General features: G+C 39.3%; 1 protein-coding gene across 3 annotated transcripts in view; it reads left to right on the top strand.

Annotated features, from left to right (window-relative positions):
• Nucleotides 1–20,050, top strand: part of jmjd1cb (jumonji domain containing 1Cb) — a 180,410-nt gene that overhangs the window by 104,682 nt on the left and 55,678 nt on the right. For all 3 annotated transcript variants that reach the window (XM_049563853.1, XM_049563852.1, XM_049563854.1), the window contains one exon: nt 14,335–14,448. In XM_049563853.1, the coding sequence (XP_049419810.1) occupies nt 14,335–14,448 (114 nt within the window). The remainder of the gene's footprint in view (nt 1–14,334; nt 14,449–20,050) is intronic.

Genomic DNA, 20,050 nt, shown 5'->3' with positions numbered 1-20,050 from the left:
AACGCCCCAGGCAGTCGTGTTTTTTGAATCGGGTTTTGGTTAGATGCCTGAAAAAAGGTCTGTGGTTCACACAAGCTTAAGAGTCTTTACATCTCTTTAAAATAATGGTTGTCAACAAGTAGCTAAATGAGAGTACAGAACATCACGGCAAACACAGCTTTATAGCTTTGTTGTCCTGGCGTCAAAGTCATGCCTAACGTTAGCTTTTTTATTTCTGGTGATTGCATTTAGGTTTCAAATATCAAACAAGTGGTGTTCATTTGTAAAGATTATCTTACTGAACAAAACATGAAAGTGTCATAAACTTTTGTTCGTTACAGAGCTTATTTTCTATGATAATCCAAAATCCAATGCGAAAATCTCACCAGCTTTTTGAAGAGGTAGCCAGGGTGATGTGAACTTAAGTGTTTGCTCACAATAAAATGTCATCCCTGCAGCACTCTGTGAAAGATGCAGTTTAGTTGCATTATGGGAAGTGTAGGATCCAGTGTTTTTGAAGCCAAACTGACAAAGTTAGGATATCGTGACCTATACTGCTTCACTTTTGACCTTTTTCTTTTTTTAAAAAAATCTTTCTCCTGTAAGTCCCACAGTTTTGTTGGAGTGCCATACTGAATCAGTGGAGTGCCCTTTAAACTGTGCTCAGACTCAGTGCTCAGGCTGATTTAGCCACGATTATGAAGGAATCTGGTCTGAGACCTTGGTCGATACTGATGTTCGGCCCAGATTATCTGGTAATGTGAGGGGTAACAGGTCCAGTCTTAGCCCTCCCAAACTGCTAGCAGGCTTATCAAGGTCACAACGATAATTTCAAATGTACTCGATATTTAGGATTTTAAAATCTGGATGATTATGCGAGTATTTTCGCAAAAGCCAATGAGAGAGACAAGTCTACAATGAGACTGAAGTAAATGAGAGGATTTTCACAAGCTAACGTCAGTGTGAAGCAGCTGATGGTGTTACCAGGCAACGGTTAAATGTTAGCCCATGAGGCTAACGATAGCCAGGGCAATTCAAAGCAGGCTCTTTGACCCCATTTGCAGTATAACTGGAGCTGCAATGTTGGAAGGTTACAGCTGACTAGAAATAAAGGAATGGTGTCCACTCAGGTTGCTCTTTGAGTGTCCTTTTTTTAGCTGCCTTGGATGCGCTCAGCCTGACAGGACTTCTTTGGAACACTCAGTTGGCTGGCTGCTGATATACAGTAGATTGTTTGCATATAGAGAGCATATTTGTTTATGGTCTTTTATTACGGACTTTTTCAGTAATTACAGAATTATAATTCTCACCTATACTTTTCAGGTTTTGTACAAAAATATTCCAACCCAAGGCCAATAGTGGACACCTCAGTGAGTAGAGTAGATTTCAGTGCACTTGTGTTTTACCTCAATGCTACAATGTGATATGAGGCTGTAACTTTTCATTTTTAAACCCCTTGACATTAGCTAGCATGTTTCTGTTGACAGACATTAAAAACTGACTCACCTCCAGTTCTGATTAAAGAACAAAAAACCTGTATTGACAGTGTCTCCCTAACCATGTTATCATCCATACTCATTTAGCTTTCTGCTTTAGTTTTTTTCCACACTGCAAAGCTTTATTAACATTACAGCAAGTTGTCACACCATAACAGTCTTCTTTTGTTTACATTCGCTTCCCCATGAGATCACATGACAGGAGCATTCAAGTTCCCTCTGGCACAATAGTCTTATTAATATCATGTAGTGTGTGATGGGCCATTATTTTCAAATCTTGTAGTGTGTGCATGTTTGTGGCTAGAGAGAAGAACATCTGTGAAGTTTCTCCTTATGCGCGTGATGCAACCTGATTTCAGAATTGGTTAGGATTTTAAAACTCCTGTAGTCTGGGACCAGCTTTAATGAGCTTTTGAAAATGCACCTCTAGCCATATCCCTCACAAGATGACATAATTAACTGATTAGATAATAATATCATCTTGTTATTCAAATGTTACATTTATATAGCAGTGGGTAATGTAGACACTCTGAATTGTATTGTATTTTGATTTATTTTGATTTAATTTGTAGCTCTTGGGTAGAAACATATCTTCTTTATCACACTGAGTGGGAAAGCTCCACCTATTCAGCAAGTTTTGTTATGAGTGTTCAGAAGACATTTCACACCCCTGGAGTCTAAAATTCCAATTTTAATCTGTCATATCTTAAGATGATGACAGCAAAAACGAATTCAAATAAGTGCCGTGGCACTCGTGTTTCAGTTTGTCTGCTTATGTGCATATATACATATATATATATATATATATATATATATATATATATATATATATATATATACAGTACAGGCCAAAAGTTTGGACACACCTTCTCATTCAATGCGTTTTCTTTATTTTCATGACTATTTACATTGTAGATTCTCACTGAAGGCATCAAAACTATGAATAAACACGTGGAGTTATGTACTTAACAAAAAAAGGTGAAATAACTGAAAACATGTTTTATATTCTAGTTTCTTCAAAATAGCCACCCTTTGCTCTGATTACTGCTTTGCACACTCTTGGCATTCTCTCCATGAGCTTCAAGAGGTAGTCACCTGAAATGGTTTTCCAACAGTCTTGAAGGAGTTCCCAGAGGTGTTTAGCACTTGTTGGCCCCTTTGCCTTCACTCTGCGGTCCAGCTCACCCCAAACCATCTCGATTGGGTTCAGGTCCGGTGACTGTGGAGGCCAGGTCATCTGCCGCAGCACTCCATCACTCTCCTTCTTGGTCAAATAGCCCTTACACAGCCTGGAGGTGTGTTTGGGGTCATTGTCCTGTTGAAAAATAAATGATCGTCCAACTAAACGCAAACCGGATGGGATGGCATGTCGCTGCAGGATGCTGTGGTAGCCATGCTGGTTCAGTGTGCCTTCAATTTTGAATAAATCCCCAACAGTGTCACCAGCAAAACACCCCCACACCATCACACCTCCTCCTCCATGCTTCACAGTGGGAACCAGGCATGTGGAATCCATCCGTTCACCTTTTCTGCATCTCACAAAGACACGGCGGTTGGAACCAAAGATCTCAAATTTGGACTCATCAGACCAAAGCACAGATTTCCACTGGTCTAATGTCCATTCCTTGTGTTTCTCGGCCCAAACAAATCTCTTCTGCTTGTTGCCTCTCCTTAGCAGTGGTTTCCTAGCAGCTATTTGACCATGAAGGCTTGATTCGCGCAGTCTCCTCTTAACAGTTGTTCTAGAGATGGGTCTGCTGCTAGAACTCTGTGTGGCATTCATCTGGTCTCTGATCTGAGCTGCTGTTAACTTGCGATTTCTGAGGCTGGTGACTCGGATGAACTTATCCTCAGAAGCAGAGGTGACTCTTGGTCTTCCTTTCCTGGCTCGGTCCTCATGTGTGCCAGTTTCGTTGTAGCGCTTGATGGTTTTTGCGACTCCACTTGGGGACACATTTAAAGTTTTTGCAATTTTCCGGACTGACTGACCTTCATTTCTTAAAGTAATGATGGCCACTCATTTTTCTTTAGTTAGCTGATTGGTTCTTGCCATAATATGAATTTTAAGAGTTGTCCAATAGGGCTGTCGGCTGTGTATTAACCTGACTTCTGCACAACACAACTGATGGTCCCAACCCCATTGATAAAGCAAGAAATTCCACTAATTAACCCTGATAAGGCACACCTGTGAAGTGGAAACCATTTCAGGTGACTACCTCTTGAAGCTCATGGAGAGAATGCCAAGAGTGTGCAAAGCAGTAATCAGAGCAAAGGGTGGCTATTTTGAAGAAACTAGAATATAAAACATGTTTTCAGTTATTTCACCTTTTTTGTTAAGTACATAACTCCACATGTGTTCATTCATAGTTTTGATGCCTTCAGTGAGAATCTACAATGTAAATAGTCATGAAAATAAAGAAAACGCATTGAATGAGAAGGTGTGTCCAAACTTTTGGCCTGTACTGTATATATATATATATCTATATATATATATATAGATATATATATATATATATATATAGATATATATATATATATAGATATAGATATACAGGGCAAAGACAAAATGAAAGAAAATCACAAGCAAAAGGAAAAAAGACAAATGGGGCTAAGGCACCTTTGCATACATTTCTACAGCTGTGGGTTATAATATGTGTTAGTTGACGTACTCTATCTGTCAGTTAGATTCCTCTAATTTACTTTCAGGTTGTAATCTCAGATCCTCTTTGTTGATACTGTTTGACAGATGTCATGACTTTTCTGGAATGTTCCCTTCACACATTATTTAATGTCTTTATGATTAATACACTTGCCATGTTGGAACAGATGGGCCATCTTGTTTGCAGCACTGTTTGTTGCCTTATTAGCAGCTGACTCATTCTGCTATTTGGTATTGAACATAACAAGACTTAGCTTTTTAGTAACTTTTCATTGGGATAAAGTTCAAACTGAAAGCTTTTTCTAATGTTCAGTCTGTAAGACTCGGTTATAGAGGTTTTTACCCAGTGCTGTTCCTGCATGCTGCCAGCGGCAGTGGTTGATTGGAGTAGAACTCCAGATGCCTGTTGGTTCCCTGTAGACTAGACTAACTTAAGGGTGGTGGAGTGGCACAGAGGAAAAACACTCAGCCACCTGTTTGATGGAGGGCCTAGCAGAGGCAGGAACATTATTTCTATTCATCCTGCTGTTATGTGCCATTTATCCCACACCCCCTGCAGCACATACTGAGCCACTGTTGTCAGACCGGGCAGGAAATAAAATGCCATTCTTTGAAACAGTGCCTTTGTTGTGGTTTTTCGTGTTTAATTGATTAATAATTGATAATAATTTGTTAATTGTGGTTGAATGAATTGATTTTGTGTGCCTTAAACGTGTGTGTGTGTCTGTGTGCCTGTGTGTGCGCGTGCGAGCACCTTGAAAAGAAGCTGTTGTACTATGACCCACTTAGAGAACAGTACTCTCAGTGCAGCACGACACATCCTACAAATCTTCCACCATTTTTGACACTTTTTGCTGGTAATGAAAAAAATATGTAAAACGACATAAATGATTAAACGTCAAAGGAAATGCTCCTGTATAAAATCATTCTGAGTCGTTCTCTGTAACATCTGGCAGCTGTAATCAGGAAACAACATTAGGTCTGAACAGTATGTTTTGTAGCATCATAAACATGAATCCAAAGACTAGATCACTCAGATACAGACAATGAGAGGACACTTGATGTGACGATTAAATACAAATACTGATCTGTTTGAAAAGAATGAAGCCTTTTACTTTATTTTAGGAGTAAAATTTTTACATCTTAGCCCTCATCTAAACCCCAGTCACACCAGAGTAGCAAAGCTGGTCTTGCCTGTCGACGGTCCCCTGACCTGGATTGAACATATATCAGAGGAAGTGAAACTTAACTTTTATTTCCTAATTCTTCAATGTAATTGTGGAGTGAACTACACACACACACAAACGTTTCCTGTACGAAAGATATGAGAGATGACAAATGTTGTAAAATCTGTTTACCACTATTTTGATAAATGATTAATCTTTTAAGTCATTTATTGTGCAGAAATGCCAAACATTCTCTGGCTCCAGCTTCCTTAACATTTTACTCATGTTTGAATTGAATCTCTTTAGGTTTTGAACTGTTGGACATTTGCTAGACCAAACAATAAATTGATTAATTGGGAAAAAATTGACATAATAATCCTTATTGGAAATCATCATTATTTTTTGCAGCCATAGACAGTAAACAAATAATGGACATAGCCACATGTTACTATGGATCCCACTTTATTTCTCGGCAGTCCCACCCTACCGTGCTGTAGTAAGCTAGTACTAGCCCTAACCACGACCTCTTTGCCCTAAACCTAACTGTTGATTTGATCCCACATCGACTCGATGAATACTAGCCAATCACGGCACAGTGATAATATTAATGATTAATGATTAATGATTAATGATTAATTACACTGCAGCCACTGTGAAATGACCAACTGGTTTTGAAGCGACCATGTTTTGTTGAGAGGGTGTCGCTGGTGGAGGAGCGAGGGGTAGATCTAACTGAGAGTCCATGAACACTATCAGCAGGCAGCTCTGCTCTTAATTATGCGTAACTGTAAGCCTTAATAAAATGTAAAGGAGTGAGTTTTGTAAAAATATAGCCCCTGTACAGCTGTCATGAATGATGAAATGAGCTATACAGACCAAAACTGTTTTTTGCACCAGACTGTAAACATGTTTATTTCTGCTGTAATGGCGTGTATTTCCGCTTTAAGTTGAAGTTTTTTCAACTCGAGGAGTTCAGAGCGCTCCAGCCAAACCGCCAGGCTCTTAGAGCGCAGAAATGTGAGGTACGTTGCAAGGCAAAAACAGCAAGCAAAGAGCTTCATTCTAATTGAAAACTCTTATAAAAATCTGCCTCCAGCTGCCTAAACGCTTTCTGTGTGATTAGGGCCTTACTTCACACTCCTGTTCAACAATCACCCCATCAATGGAACAGCAGTCTACAGCAGACCTGTGTCCCTCTATAACAGCAGGACACATGGAGTCCTTTCTTAATCATAACATATAATAGCACAGAACTTGTGCAGAGAGAAAGAGTTCTTGTGTTGCAATATGGCAAAGTATTTTATCTAAAAATCGACCCCACATATGAGAGTAAATAGTAGATCATTATCATTATCGTTGTTATTTTCCCTTTGCAAAATGGATTATCAGCTTCTCTAAATCCAGCTCTTTGAGCAGCTCTGTTCATCTGGTTGCTGTCGCTCAACACCTTTCTGCTTTCACTTGTTTAAACTGGTTCTTTGCTGTCGTCGGTCACCATCCACCTGAATTTGTACAAGTGTTTTTCTTGTTGTCCTGCTTGGTTGATGCCACAACAAATGATCACTGTGCTGATGTTTTTGTAGACCAGACCGACTCCTAGCCTACAGCAAAATACTGACCCTGCATGTGTGTGAATGAAGCCAATTACATACCTGTTTCAGGGAGCTGACACCCCACCCCTTACTGATAAATAAACCACCACCTTATATTCTTCTCAAAATACTCCTCTATATCCTGCTGGGTGCTCTACCTAATCTTGTGTCTTATCTGATTATGTAATTCAAAACTTTGTTACATCCTGGGTGAGCACCCAGTGTACCCTGATGGTAGATTGCATGTCAGATGACACCAAGCAGGAGAGAGAGAGAGCTTCCCATGTCCCTCTTCTAATTAAAAAAATAAACCTTCCTGTGGTGCTATGTTTATGTACATCCAGGATGATTTACGCATATAACTCTCTGGCTCTGTCTGTGTCTCACCACCTGTGTCTGACCTTCATCAGATAATGGCCCTTTGGAAGACGAAGCTGTGTGTGTGTGTGTGGGGCGCTCTAGGTCACTTAGTGATGCATGAGCTCCATCATCACCTCTTCATCTCCTTTACATTCTGCTGCACTTTTCTTTATCAATTATTCACCACGCACACAAACAGACACACACTCACACACACAGGACAGAGGAGGCTGTGTTGTGTGTTCATCGAGACTGATCTGCTTTTTCAGAGTGGTGTCATTTTCTCATGTCTGTCCCCTTCTGATATCCCGGCCTTGTATGTGTAAATATGCTTAGTTATTGTGTCTTAGGTTCTCTTGCTAGTTTGCTCTTGTTTCCGTGTAGGTCCACTGGTTTTAATGTGTTTTAGGTACTGACAGTAAGTGAATGTGTCTCTCCCGCTGCCTGTCTGGAAATACGTGGTGACAGAATGCTTTTTCCTGGCACGCTGGCAGATGTGACCCAATTGCGGTTGAGTGGGGCGTGTGTGTGTGTGTGTGTGTGTGTGTGTGTGTGTGTGTGTCTGTCTGTGTGTCATTTTAGAGGGGATGGAGGAACAGTCATGTCCTTTCAGCTTGAGGGAGATAGGAATCAGAGCAGGGATCCACAGATGGGAACCATGCTCCATGTTTGAAGCTGTCGAGTTAAGAAGTTAAAAATGAAACATGTTAAATTCAGTCATGGGAAGTCATAGTTTCACCTCCCCTGACATGTTTCTGTGGACCAGATGAATTCACAATAGGTGTAGCAGCTTCCCTTAACACGATTGACATTCATGTCCCTAAACTAACTTTCTGCTGTGCTGCTACATGTAGTCTTTCTTTTAGTCTTTTTTTTAGCTATCAAAATTAGCCAAAGGCTGCTCTTGACTTTGTTCTTTATTTGATTGGTATTTCACATTAAACACATAACCAGTTGGTTTCCAAAGATGGAAATTGGAGGACTCAGACCAAAGCGATGACTGCTACAGTATGTATGAGTTAAAGTAGCCAGTACACAGTCAAGCCAGCCATGCTATAACTAATTACTGAAAATCTGAGTGAGTTTCCATTGTTTTTTCATGTTGACATCAGACCTAACAGAAGAAAGACCTGTACAGTTGAGCATTTAAGTTCATTTTTAGCCCTTGGAAGCAAGTGTTACACTGAAAGGGAAACAGTTAACTAATAATATCATCACACAAGTTTCATTAGTAGCTGTTGTCAAGCTTTCGACCAAATCACATGATCTTCCACAAGAGATGGGATTTCATGGAAATGAGAATTTGATCCTCTACAATTGTTTAGCAACTGGGCAAACTCTGTCTTTTGAGGAGGATCATGTGACAGAAGTAAAAGTTGCCAAGACTTTTTTCATCAACCTCTGTTTCCAAGGTCAGCAATATTTTCAAGCTTGACTTCGAAATCGAAGTATGACAAAAACAAATCTCAACTCGTGGTCTACTTACTAGCTGTTTTTCAAAACTTTCAATTATGTCTTACAGACTACATCAGTGGATGGAGGCAAATGGTAAACAGAAGAATTTTGCACAGATTTTGCCTTCATCTGCTGTGGAAGACATGAGAGTTATAAAATCCTTGAATTGGGATTATTTTGTCAGCTACTACAGTAAAGTTGAGCCTACTCCTGATTGAGATGACGTCTTTACTAAATCATTGGAGTTAAGGGATGCATGATATTAGATTTATTGCCAATATCTGATATGCCTTAATAAAACAACCCATTTGACCGATAATTAATACCGATATCAATATATATTCCCCACCCACCTAATTTTAGTGATCATCAAGTCATTCTGTGGTGGAATTAACATCAGATTATGCATTCATACTCTCATAGTGATGGCCCACCAGCAGATGGAGACATGAAATAGAATGCTTTACAATATATGTGATATTCGATATTGGCTGATACCGATGACATACCGATATCATCAGCATGTTGGCCTATTACGATATTTCATCTTAAAGCCAATATCAGCCAATACCAGTAACATGTATATATTATCGTGCATCCCTACTGAAGTTGTACTTCGTATGTATAATTCCATATGACAAATAAATGATTGATTGATTGAAGTACTCAAGGTCAGCTTTCTTTGCAGCTTTTAACCACATCTCATGAGCTTCATAAGCAAAATTTGGACTAAACAATTTTTAGTCCTTTAAAAACAGACATCCCGTGGACAGCCACGGAAGATTGTTGTTTGCATGATCCTGTTTAAAATAGTGTTGCACGATTTGAGAAAAAATGCGTGATTGCGATTTGAATGGACGATATCATGATTTGCGATTGCAATTACAATATAATGGTATCATGAGTCTTCTCACTTGATTCAGTGTTTCCCCTACATTATATCAGGGGGGCACTGACCTGACCTGACATAGTTATTGTTATGGACAGTGTGTAAATGACCATCAACAGACTGCTGTTACGTACAGTCAAACACGCTGCTCGCACAGCAGCACAGCACGGCACCGTACACGCACTCAGTTGGCTGTATTGCGTTCAGGCGTTGTCACATGAATGACAAATTCCAGCAAGTGAATAGGCCGTAACACAACACAGCAGCATGTCAGGTGGGCCGAGCCCCAGCAAAATTGCTCAGTTTTTCATTTGTTATTATATAGTTATGGAGTCCGTGATTTCCCTGTGTCTCTTTGAGGTCTTGTCGTATGGTGTGACACTTACAAATGCATGCGTAATTGTGCTTGGTTGATTTATGAGGCTCTGGCGGCTTTCAGTTGTCTGTTTGTCTTTAACGTTACTTGGCTTGACTTTCTCTCACATGCTTTCTTCCTGCTTTTCTCTGTGCTGTCTCAAGTGCTGATATAGATTGGTCGTGTTGCCGCGGGACATGGCGACTTTAACTGAAATCAAATCAATCTAAACTTAAAAAAACATTATAGCCGGAACATGTATTCTTTTTGCAGCAGAAGGCTAAGGCTTCTGTATTCCCTGTCATCACATAATACAGCGGTAATGTCATTGTACTATGTTACATGTGGTGCAAAACCACGCAAACATCATGGTGGTGCCAGAGGAATGAATAACGGACCTATCAAAATGTCTTTGCACTCTGCTCATAGATTTGAGCATATACTGTATTTTAGAAACTAAATAATGTATATAGTTCATAAAACTTGTTAAAGAAGTTATCGTTGTTTTTTTTTAAATATATTTTAGATCAATATGTTTTTTGTATTTATTTTGTAACATCTGATGGAAAAAAAACTTTTTTTTAAATGACACAATTTTAATACTTTTATCAATTATTTCAGTTTATTGACTTACAACCTTTTAGCTTAGGTTGTACAGAATTAAGTGATATAAAGCATTTGAAGATAGGTCAAGAGAGCACAAGAGAGCTCAAAGGGTCAGTAAAACTTTTGTTAAAAGCTAATAAGCGGGCCTCATTTCATTTAAGGCCTGCATAAGCAATAATCTGATTGGTGAGCAGAGACAAAACTGCAAATATCATTGTCTGCTGGAACTGTGATATTTATCAGGTAATGTAAAAACTCCATGTACCCAGATCATTTCATTGGCTGCTCACTGTATGCCAAATAAAACATGAGGGCCCTCAAAACAGCCACACAGCTGAAAACTGCTTCAGACTCATTCAGACCAACTTAGAGCATGTCCAGTGTGATAGCCCTGTACTTTGGATCTGGTGTTGGGTTTGATGTTCCATAGACACATGTACTACCATGTTTAGATCTACAAATATGGGTTTCAATAGAGTTGAGTCATTCTTTTTACCCAAGGTCTGTTATGCATCCTTTACAGAGCTTAACCAGCTTATTATGTCTGCAGTGGTTGTCACGGTAACAAGTCTACTTCATGTGCTCTACTTCATGCTGGAAACCTTTCCAAGGTCCCATCATGCATTTGCTCTGCCTCTGTCATATCAGGTACAATGGAGACTCTCACCTTCTCTGATGGCTCCTCACGCAGAATATATGCACTGTCACTTTCAATTCATTTAATTTATTGTGTACAAGGCTAATAAGTATGCACAAGTTGGTGTGTAAAATTTCTATCAAAACCATAAACTATTAGATTGTCTATTAGACTTTTATCTTGCATATTTTGAGTCCAGTGCCTGTAATGTGTTTGCACATGTCAACACAATCAGACCAAAAATAGGTTTGTGTGAAAATAAAAGCAGGGGGCTGAAGATGAATTGCTAAACCACTGCACAGAGGTTTATGCTAATATCACATAGGATTTAACAACTCTGAAAAGTAAACATTGCAGCAATTCATTTTACCTTTTAACTGGGAGGTAAGCATTTGAAACACAGTGTTCATGTTACAGAGTAATCTACTAGGAGCAGCGCCTTACTTGCCTGGAAACCAAACCAATCTGCAAGCTCATGTTTTATTTGCTCTTGCAGAAACCTCTGATCGGCCTCTGTTATGGACAGATTTCCAGATACCTGACACATTTTGGGCCAATCACAACAATTTATCTGATATAGGGCATTTCAAACAATGTCTGTACAGACGAGCGACAGAGATGGCTGCAGCTGATGTTGAACTTTCTGTTAAAGCCACTATAGCATCACTTTTGAATAAGCTGAATGCCATATTTTTTCTAAAAGAAGAACAATCAGCACATGTAAATTTCTCTTGAAACAAATGATTCGTTTGCCGTACTTCTTATGAGATTTGTCAAAAGTTTAATAAACCAACTCACAGTATAGCAGCTCATCTCTTCACTATGTAGTCCGTTTAAATTTTTTTCTGTCACTCAGGCACTTTGCGCGAAGTCCCTCCCCAATGTGCTGTGATTGGCCATCTACACCAGGCAGTGGCAGTTACTGGTCGCTAAGCACTATGTCACATGCAAGAATGCATGATAATATCGGCACGTTGAGCCTTATCCAAGTAAATGTGGTGGCTGTGTCTATTTACACTCACAGACTGTAAAAATAATGGACATAGCTACCATGACGTCACCCGGTGGTTTTGAAGTCTCGAGTTCAGCATTTTGGCCGTCACAATCCTGTTTTTTTTTTTTTTTTTGTTAAGCCAGAGGTGACCATTTTTGGGTGAATGCTGGTGCCAAGAAGGAGTAAAGGGGGAATTAGATTCATAGATTTTGGTGATACCTCAAAGACAGCCTGTCACTCAAAGCATCCCATCCTTAATTATGCATAACTTTAAACCTTAATAAAATGTAAACAGATGAGTTACATAAAAATTCACCCTCCATACAGTTGTCAAGAATGAAGAAATTAGTTATAGAGTCCAAAATCATTTTTTGTCCTAGGCTGTAAACATGTTATATCTGCTGAAGTTGTCCAGTTTAACATGGGGGTCTATGGGGACTGACTGCCCAGACTCAAGTGGCCATTAGAGGAACTGCAGTTTTTGGCACTTGTGTGTTGGCTTCATTTTTCAGGCCTGGAGGTCGCTGCTTATTTACACGGCTACAATCTGTCTGAATGCAGCCTTATCCTGGTTTTTAGAGTCCTGGATATAAAGGCTGAAGTATTTAGATGCTGGGATGCTGTGGCGTGTCAGCACCTTGTACAAGTTTCTGATTGATGTCTGCTATCTGCGTTATAAAGTTATGTGGTAATAAGTCAGTGTGTTGATAGTAATGCAATGGTAGTCAACATGCTAAGATAAAAGTGAGTCGTAATGTGATGGATAAATTTGATCATTGCTTTTGTGTTCTCTTTCTCAAGATCTGATGGAGACCCAAGTTATTTATGAGTCAATCAATCAATCAATCAATCAATCAACCACTCATTTATTCCCCACATAGAATTTATAAAAAGTACAGTCCAGTGAAATGTGATCCCATAAGCTTGTTAAACTTTGCTTTTTAATTTAGTCCGTTTTTTGTGTCTTCTTACATTGTTGTCTGCTGCTTCACAATTGTCCATGTTTCCAGATGGGTCTGGTAATCAATGGTTTCTGGTTGTGGAATGATTTAACTGTCCACATCATCTGACCAAAACTAATGTTTCTGTGCATGTACACATACTCACTGTCAGTTCAGTGCTCTAATGAGGTCAAGACTCTGTCTGCTGCTAAAGGGACAAAAATGAGATTTGCAGTTTTAAATAAATATGAATAATTTCCAAAATAATGCCCAGTGATGTTGCTTTGGCTGCTGGCTGCATTCTGCCAGTGGAGGCTGGAAATGTTATATGTACTGTACAGACAGACAGAAATAGAGCTGCACACACACAGATACACACACTATCATGTTTTGCTTGCAAATGTGCTCCTGCCTCTCTCTCTCTCTCTCTCTCTCTCTCTCTCTCTCTCTCTATCTGTGTGTGTGTGTGTGTGTGTGTGTGTGTGTGTGTGTGTGTGTGTGTAAAGGGAAGGGGGGGTCACAATGATCATGTTTCTCACCTCTAATCTCTCATCTCTCTATCAGACTGACCTTGTTATGTAACCATAAATCACAGCAGCACCAAGTCCTTGACCGACTGATATTAGGCATTAAAATAGAAAATAAAAAAATGATGTGATAGTCAACAAACCGTAAGACATCCTCTCCACAATAATGAATATAGCCTGTTTGTATTGCATTGGATAAAAAGAGGAAATCTGGAAGTCAGTGCAGCTCGGTCTCTGTCTTGTATGTGCAGTAACAGCTGAGCTCAGGCTGCAGGCTGTCAGACATCACCAGAGTGTGTGTGCACGCGTATGTGTAAAAGGGGTGACATCAAAGTTGGATGTACTGCCTTTGAACTGTCAGACTTCCTCTAGTTATTAATTTATTCATCACTCTGGAGCTATCCCTCTTTCCCCCTGCTCCGTATCTTTCTCCTCCATCCCTCATTTCATCATGTCTCCGCTTGTGCTTTTTCTTTCTTTTTCTGCTTCCTCTGCCTCATTTCTCTCACATTTGGTTTATCATGTTTTGCCATGCAGAACTGGTGCTCCAAATGGATTCTGATGTGATGTTTGGATCAAATTCCTCATAGAAATGAACTGTCCTACTGATAAATCAATGTTATTGTGTTGTTGTTTCTGTGCTGTTGTTGACAGTGTTTTGTGTTTTTGTGTGTGCAGGCCTTTAAGCCAGTGGTGGGAAAGAGCCTGTTGTCATCAGTAACAGCAGTGGAATTTTTGTTAGACCGACAGCTGGACTTCCTGTCTGACCATTCAACCTTCCAACCATACCAGGTAATAACCACACTCACTAATACACTGAATGATGCTTAAGCCATTGGAATTAGCTTGCTGTGTCTGAGTACTACAGAATTTTAGAAGTCCCATATTGTAAAAAGTCAGATTCCCTTGTCTTTTTAAATATAAAGCTGATATAGGTGCTGCATTAATACTTTGAAAGGATCAAAATACTCAATCCACAAAGAAAAGCACACAGTCTGTATTAAGAAAGTTTGTCGTCAGTACATTTACATGTAAAGTTAAGTTGAGCTACTGTTACAGGTCGAGTAGGCCATTTAATTACAAGCACGGGAGGGGAATCACTTTATTGGCTTAAGAATGTCCAACTCCAATATGACAGGTGGTGATATGTCCACTCTCAGCTTGCTAGTATTGGACCTTTTTCCGGTTTGGCAGACCAAACAATGGAGCGTCGTCTAGTTACTCTGCTACTTTTTTTAACAGGTTGCCATTCTGTGTTTTCCTCCCATCCATGTATTTTAAAATATTTACCTCTCTCAGCGGACACAGCATGAACTGTGTCTCCTTGTCTGTCCAAAAATGCATTGCTCTGGATGTAGATTTAGCCATGTTGTTCCCGGCTTCTTCTTCTGTTACACATTTAATGTTCTTCGACTTCAGGACAAAGCCCGGGGCAGAAACTGGAGCATGTGCAGAGCACCTAGGCCAGTTTGGGTCCAGTTGACTGTATACATGCAGTAATAATTTGGTACAATTTTAGTAAGACCAACATGTTTACATGTATTTTAATAGTCTGCATTGAATTATGGTGCAGAAAGAGAGTGGTCTAGACCATGGCAGTGTGTTTCAGACAGGGGATGAGTACAGGTATATTCACACAGATGGTATGAGAAAAATGATGTGTTTTTTGGACATCAGAGTATATAAACATGTTTTAATAGAAACTCATAATACAAATATAAACCTGAAAATGAGCATACCGTGGGACCTGTAAAAGATCCATATTGTAAAAAGTCAGATTTCCATGTTTTTTTAATATTAAAGCAGGTATAGGTGCTACAGTATATAAATACTTTGAAAGGATCAAAACACTCAATCCACAAAGTAAAGCACACAGTCTGTATTCAGAAACTGTGCCTTTAAACAAGCCGTGAAGACTTCTGTGAAGTTGTAATGTCACATGTATACTGCATGAAGGTAGGAACTGGTGCTACAGTGCCATTACAGTCAGAGATTGCAGATGTGGAAGACCTTGAAACACTGACCAATTTGAGCTTCCTGGGCTCTTAGCAAGAGGATGCTGAATGAGACAGATGCTAAAACAGTGTTTCAGTAGGTTTTTAGGTTCAAGTATGAACTAGGGATAGACCGATATGGATTTTTTTAGGGCCGATGCCGATACCGTTTTTTGCCATCACCCTTAGCCGATGACCGATTATGGACTGCCGATTTTCTTGAGCCGATATTTGGGGCCGATACTGCTTTTGCTCCCTCAATTTACATAAAAAAAAAAAAAGACACAATGATAACAAATATTACAGGTCTCAAGTTTAAAATTAGAAACATTTATTGAACAGTAAAAAATACTAAAACAAGATGGAAAGTTGAGGTAGAACAGGTAGAATATTATTATTATTATTATTATCATTATTATCATTATTATTATTATTATACATTCAAATAAAAAAGAGTTCAGTGCTCTTAAATCTTCCAGTAATGTCTTTATAAAATAAACAAATATTTAAGCTGAAGCATAAATAAAACAACAACTACTGTACACAGTAGGATTCAACAGCTTTGTTCAACTTAACCACATACTTTCAAATGAAAAAAAGTGCCAGGGAAAAATAAATCCGCAAACCCACGCGCGTATCGGCCGATGCCGATACAAGTAAAAAACTCAAATATCGGCCCGATATATCGGCCGGCCGATGTATCGGTCTGTCCTTAGTATGAACCTAAAAAATGAGCAGGATACAGGATCTTTAAGTAACTTTGGTAACTACTCATAATATGCAACGTATTAGTAAAGGCATCTGACACCTGTGAAGATTAATTTGTTTCAAATGTAGCTTGATGACAGTGTACTTATTTACAGTGCACATTTGCTTGCTCTCGTCCTTAGAGGTAGATGAAAGGATTGATGCCACTCTCATGTCAGCATGGCAAATATGAAGCTAATACCAGCAGCCAGTAAACTTAGCACAGAAGCTTTGAAGAAGGACAGACCAGTTAGCCTGACTCTGTCCAAGTAACAAGATGTTTTTCTTTCCTTTACTGCAGATACTCTGAGCTGTTCTGCCAGTTTGTAGCTGTTTAACATTTGAATGATGGCACATGAGGACATGCTGCAGTTTGCATGTGTTCAGTTAGTGTTAGTGTTGATCTCAGTTGTCTATACAGTTATGTGAAACTGAAAGCACTTGAGTGCATAAAAATAGTACGCTTTGTGCTAGTGGTGATACCTTCACTTTATAGGTAAGGGCTTGTGGAAGCATTGCATTTATTGTTGTTGTTGTTTCCAGCTCTAGAAATACTAGTCCCACTTTTACAGTGGACAGAAATAAGACAGTTAATTAAAGTAGAAATGTGAAGTGAGCTTTTTGGAGGTGTTGTCTAATCACTGGTCACTGATTTCAGTCTTAGAGCAGTTAACACTGACATTAATCAGAGATACCTGCTGCCATGAAGTGAATAAATGGTTTCTGTTGGCTAAAAAAATATGTTTGAACCATAAATGTGTTTTCCTTTGGCAGATGTACACATTGTAACCGGATCTCATTTGCTAATGAAGAATTAGTCATTCACAATTAGTTCTAGGCTGGATACTGCAGCCATGGTGTGCTGTTGGCCCCAGAGAGCAGCCAGGGTTGGGCGCTGTGTTCCATATGGATCTGACACTGCCAGGGTTTAATGTGAATATAAAGCCAACATGTGCAGCCACAGTCTGTCCTCTGAGTGATTTCACACATGACTGCTTGCTACTGACTCATAAATTACAAACACTCATGCACACGCATTAATACTGACTGATACAGAGACACACAATAGATACTGTAGCTTCACAATTGGCAGTAAATCACAGGGATGTATACTTTTGTTATGCGGCTGTGTATTTGCTAGTGTGTGGTGTGTGTGTCTATGTGTGTCAGTGCTCTGCAGCTGAGCACAGCTTGCTGTATTGTGCTGGCTGGAACACTGTGTTCCACTCAGTGTCAAGCAGACGGGAAGACTATGTTCTGCACTCTCACCGTCAGTCATCAGTTTGTCTTAAGACAAGTCCAAATATCCAGAGAGAGACTCTTTCTGTTTTTTTTTTTTCCTTTTGTCTGCAGCCAATGAGAAGTCAGATCCACTGTTGCTGTGTCCTCTGGTGACTTGTGCTTTGAATCTTTGCAGTAGTTTCTGTGGCTGTTCACTCTGGCCAGTGCACTGACTCTGTCATGGTCAGCTACCACAAATGACCCGCACTCTGTCAACAGATGTGATGGATACTGTAACATAGTATTCTAGCAGTAGCAAAACATATAGGATTCTTGGAGCTTAATGGTATTACATGACTATCACAGCACCAAAGTGATTTCCAAGTTTGAGATTTGAGATCATTTACTTTGTCAGTAGTCACAGAAAACCTGGGTGTGATTGTCTGTTGCAAACTATGGCCACTTATTTGGAGAGGGAAAAAACAACAGCAGACAGCCTGTGTAACTCTGGTAGAGATACTCAATGCTTGCTTTCATTTTTCCTTGTTAGAGTGGTTATAGATTTTCCTTTGACATAGCATTTACCTATCTGAAAGGTTACAGTTTGAAGAACTTGCAGACAACCTGTGTATACCAGTTTAAATATCATACATGATATTTTGGAAGTAATAGTTGGAGATCTGGAGCAACTGGCACTGTGAAAAAGAAGGCATCATATATTGCCTATGCATAACATACTGTACATTCAAGGCAAACACAAAATGGTGAGATAGATATAGATATATAGATATAGATGTAGATATATATAAAGAGTTTACAAAAGTTTTAAAATCCGGTTACATTACACAGGTTTGGAGAACCTTCACAGATGTTCTTTTCTTTAATCTAAAAATGTAATTTTACACTGCCTTTTCAAGGCACCTTGCCCTTCTGTATACAAGAGATAATTGTGGAATGGGAGGACAGAGTTGTCATGCCTTTAAGTCACCATTGGAGGTGGTAACAGTGCTGAAATGATGTCTGTATATTGAGACCATTAAGCTGTTTCTTTGCACTGACATTTGAGGTTTCCTCAGAGGGAGTACTCACCTCTCCTGTTCTTCATTCTTGTAGCCCAGATGGGGATTCAGCAATTTGCTAAAATGTTTTTCTCTGGGTGCTTTACAATGAAATCTTTTTGAATGTGCAAAGATTTGCTGCAGAATGGTGTGTTTGACACAACATTTTAGAAATAAACTAGCGATCACAGATGTAGCCTAACTATTGTTAGCATTGTTTATGGAGTAGGAGTAGTTTATGATTGTAGCTCGACTTTGTTTAGGCTTTTCGGAAAGGCTCATATCTATTACTGTGTAGTCATGAATATAACCTCTTAACGCAGAATTGTAAATTAAGTGATCTTTGTAAACACTGTGACTTTCAATTAAGCATACTTTGCAGTTACACTCACCTTCATGCCACCTGTGCCATAGTTACCTCTTGTCCCATACAACACTAGACCATGGCAAGTGCTCACTGTTCAAAACACCAGCTGGCTTGGCATGCTTTAGTAGCTGAATGGTTAAAACACATACCACATAACGTCAACGTCCCTGGTTTGATTACAGCTGCTTGCATGTCATACACCTCTCCCTGCCCCCATTTCCAGTCTGCCTCTTCAATGGCAACTGTCCAGTAAAAGCGAAAATGCTGCACCCAAAAAAACTGTGTTGAGTCTCATCACTTCACGGCTGATGGTCTGTTGTCTGTGACATGATGTACCTTCTGTTCATGTATGTCAGTATTTGTACTCCAAAGAACATTATGGATAGATGAAGAGAACACATTAGCAACTGAACGCTATGGTCATTTCCCATTTGAATGATTTTCAAAGCTGCATCTGATGCTGTAATGTTTGACTTTGCTTTGCACTGACATTTTCAGAAATATTTGCTGTGATAGTGTTAGGGCCTGTGTCCACATAGAGTTTTTATTGTGAGTGCCAGCGTCTTTTTTTAAATTGTTCCCAACAGAGTGCCCAAGTAATAAGTCCTAAAACTCAGAAATGAGTTAGCATTTTATCATTCCCGCTTCACTCGTCTCAAAGTCAGCAGGTTTTTCTATGGGTTTTTGGTTAGATGTCTGAAATAAGGTCTGTGGTTAACACAAGCTAAAGAGACTTTGTTCTACAACGTAAAATGTGTAAATGAATACCCCACTTGTAAATTCTGAAGGTTTCATGTGTCCTCACGCTAAAACATGGCTTTATAGCCTTGTTGTGTTGGTGATGTTGAAGTCATGTGACCATGGTGTAGTTCATTTATAGTAACTAATGTATAAGTAAGTATAGTAGCTAACTAACGTTAGCTTTTTACCTCTGGCGATTTCATTTATGCTTCAAAAATCATAAAATTGTTGTTAATTTGTGAAGGTTATCATGCTGAACAAAACAT

Source organism: Epinephelus fuscoguttatus, linkage group LG20 (genome assembly GCF_011397635.1).
Source record: "Epinephelus fuscoguttatus linkage group LG20, E.fuscoguttatus.final_Chr_v1".
Taxonomy (NCBI): Eukaryota; Metazoa; Chordata; class Actinopteri; order Perciformes; family Serranidae; genus Epinephelus; species Epinephelus fuscoguttatus.
The sequence above is the reverse complement of the archived record's forward strand: the minus strand, read 5'-3'. Positions and strand labels throughout refer to the sequence as shown.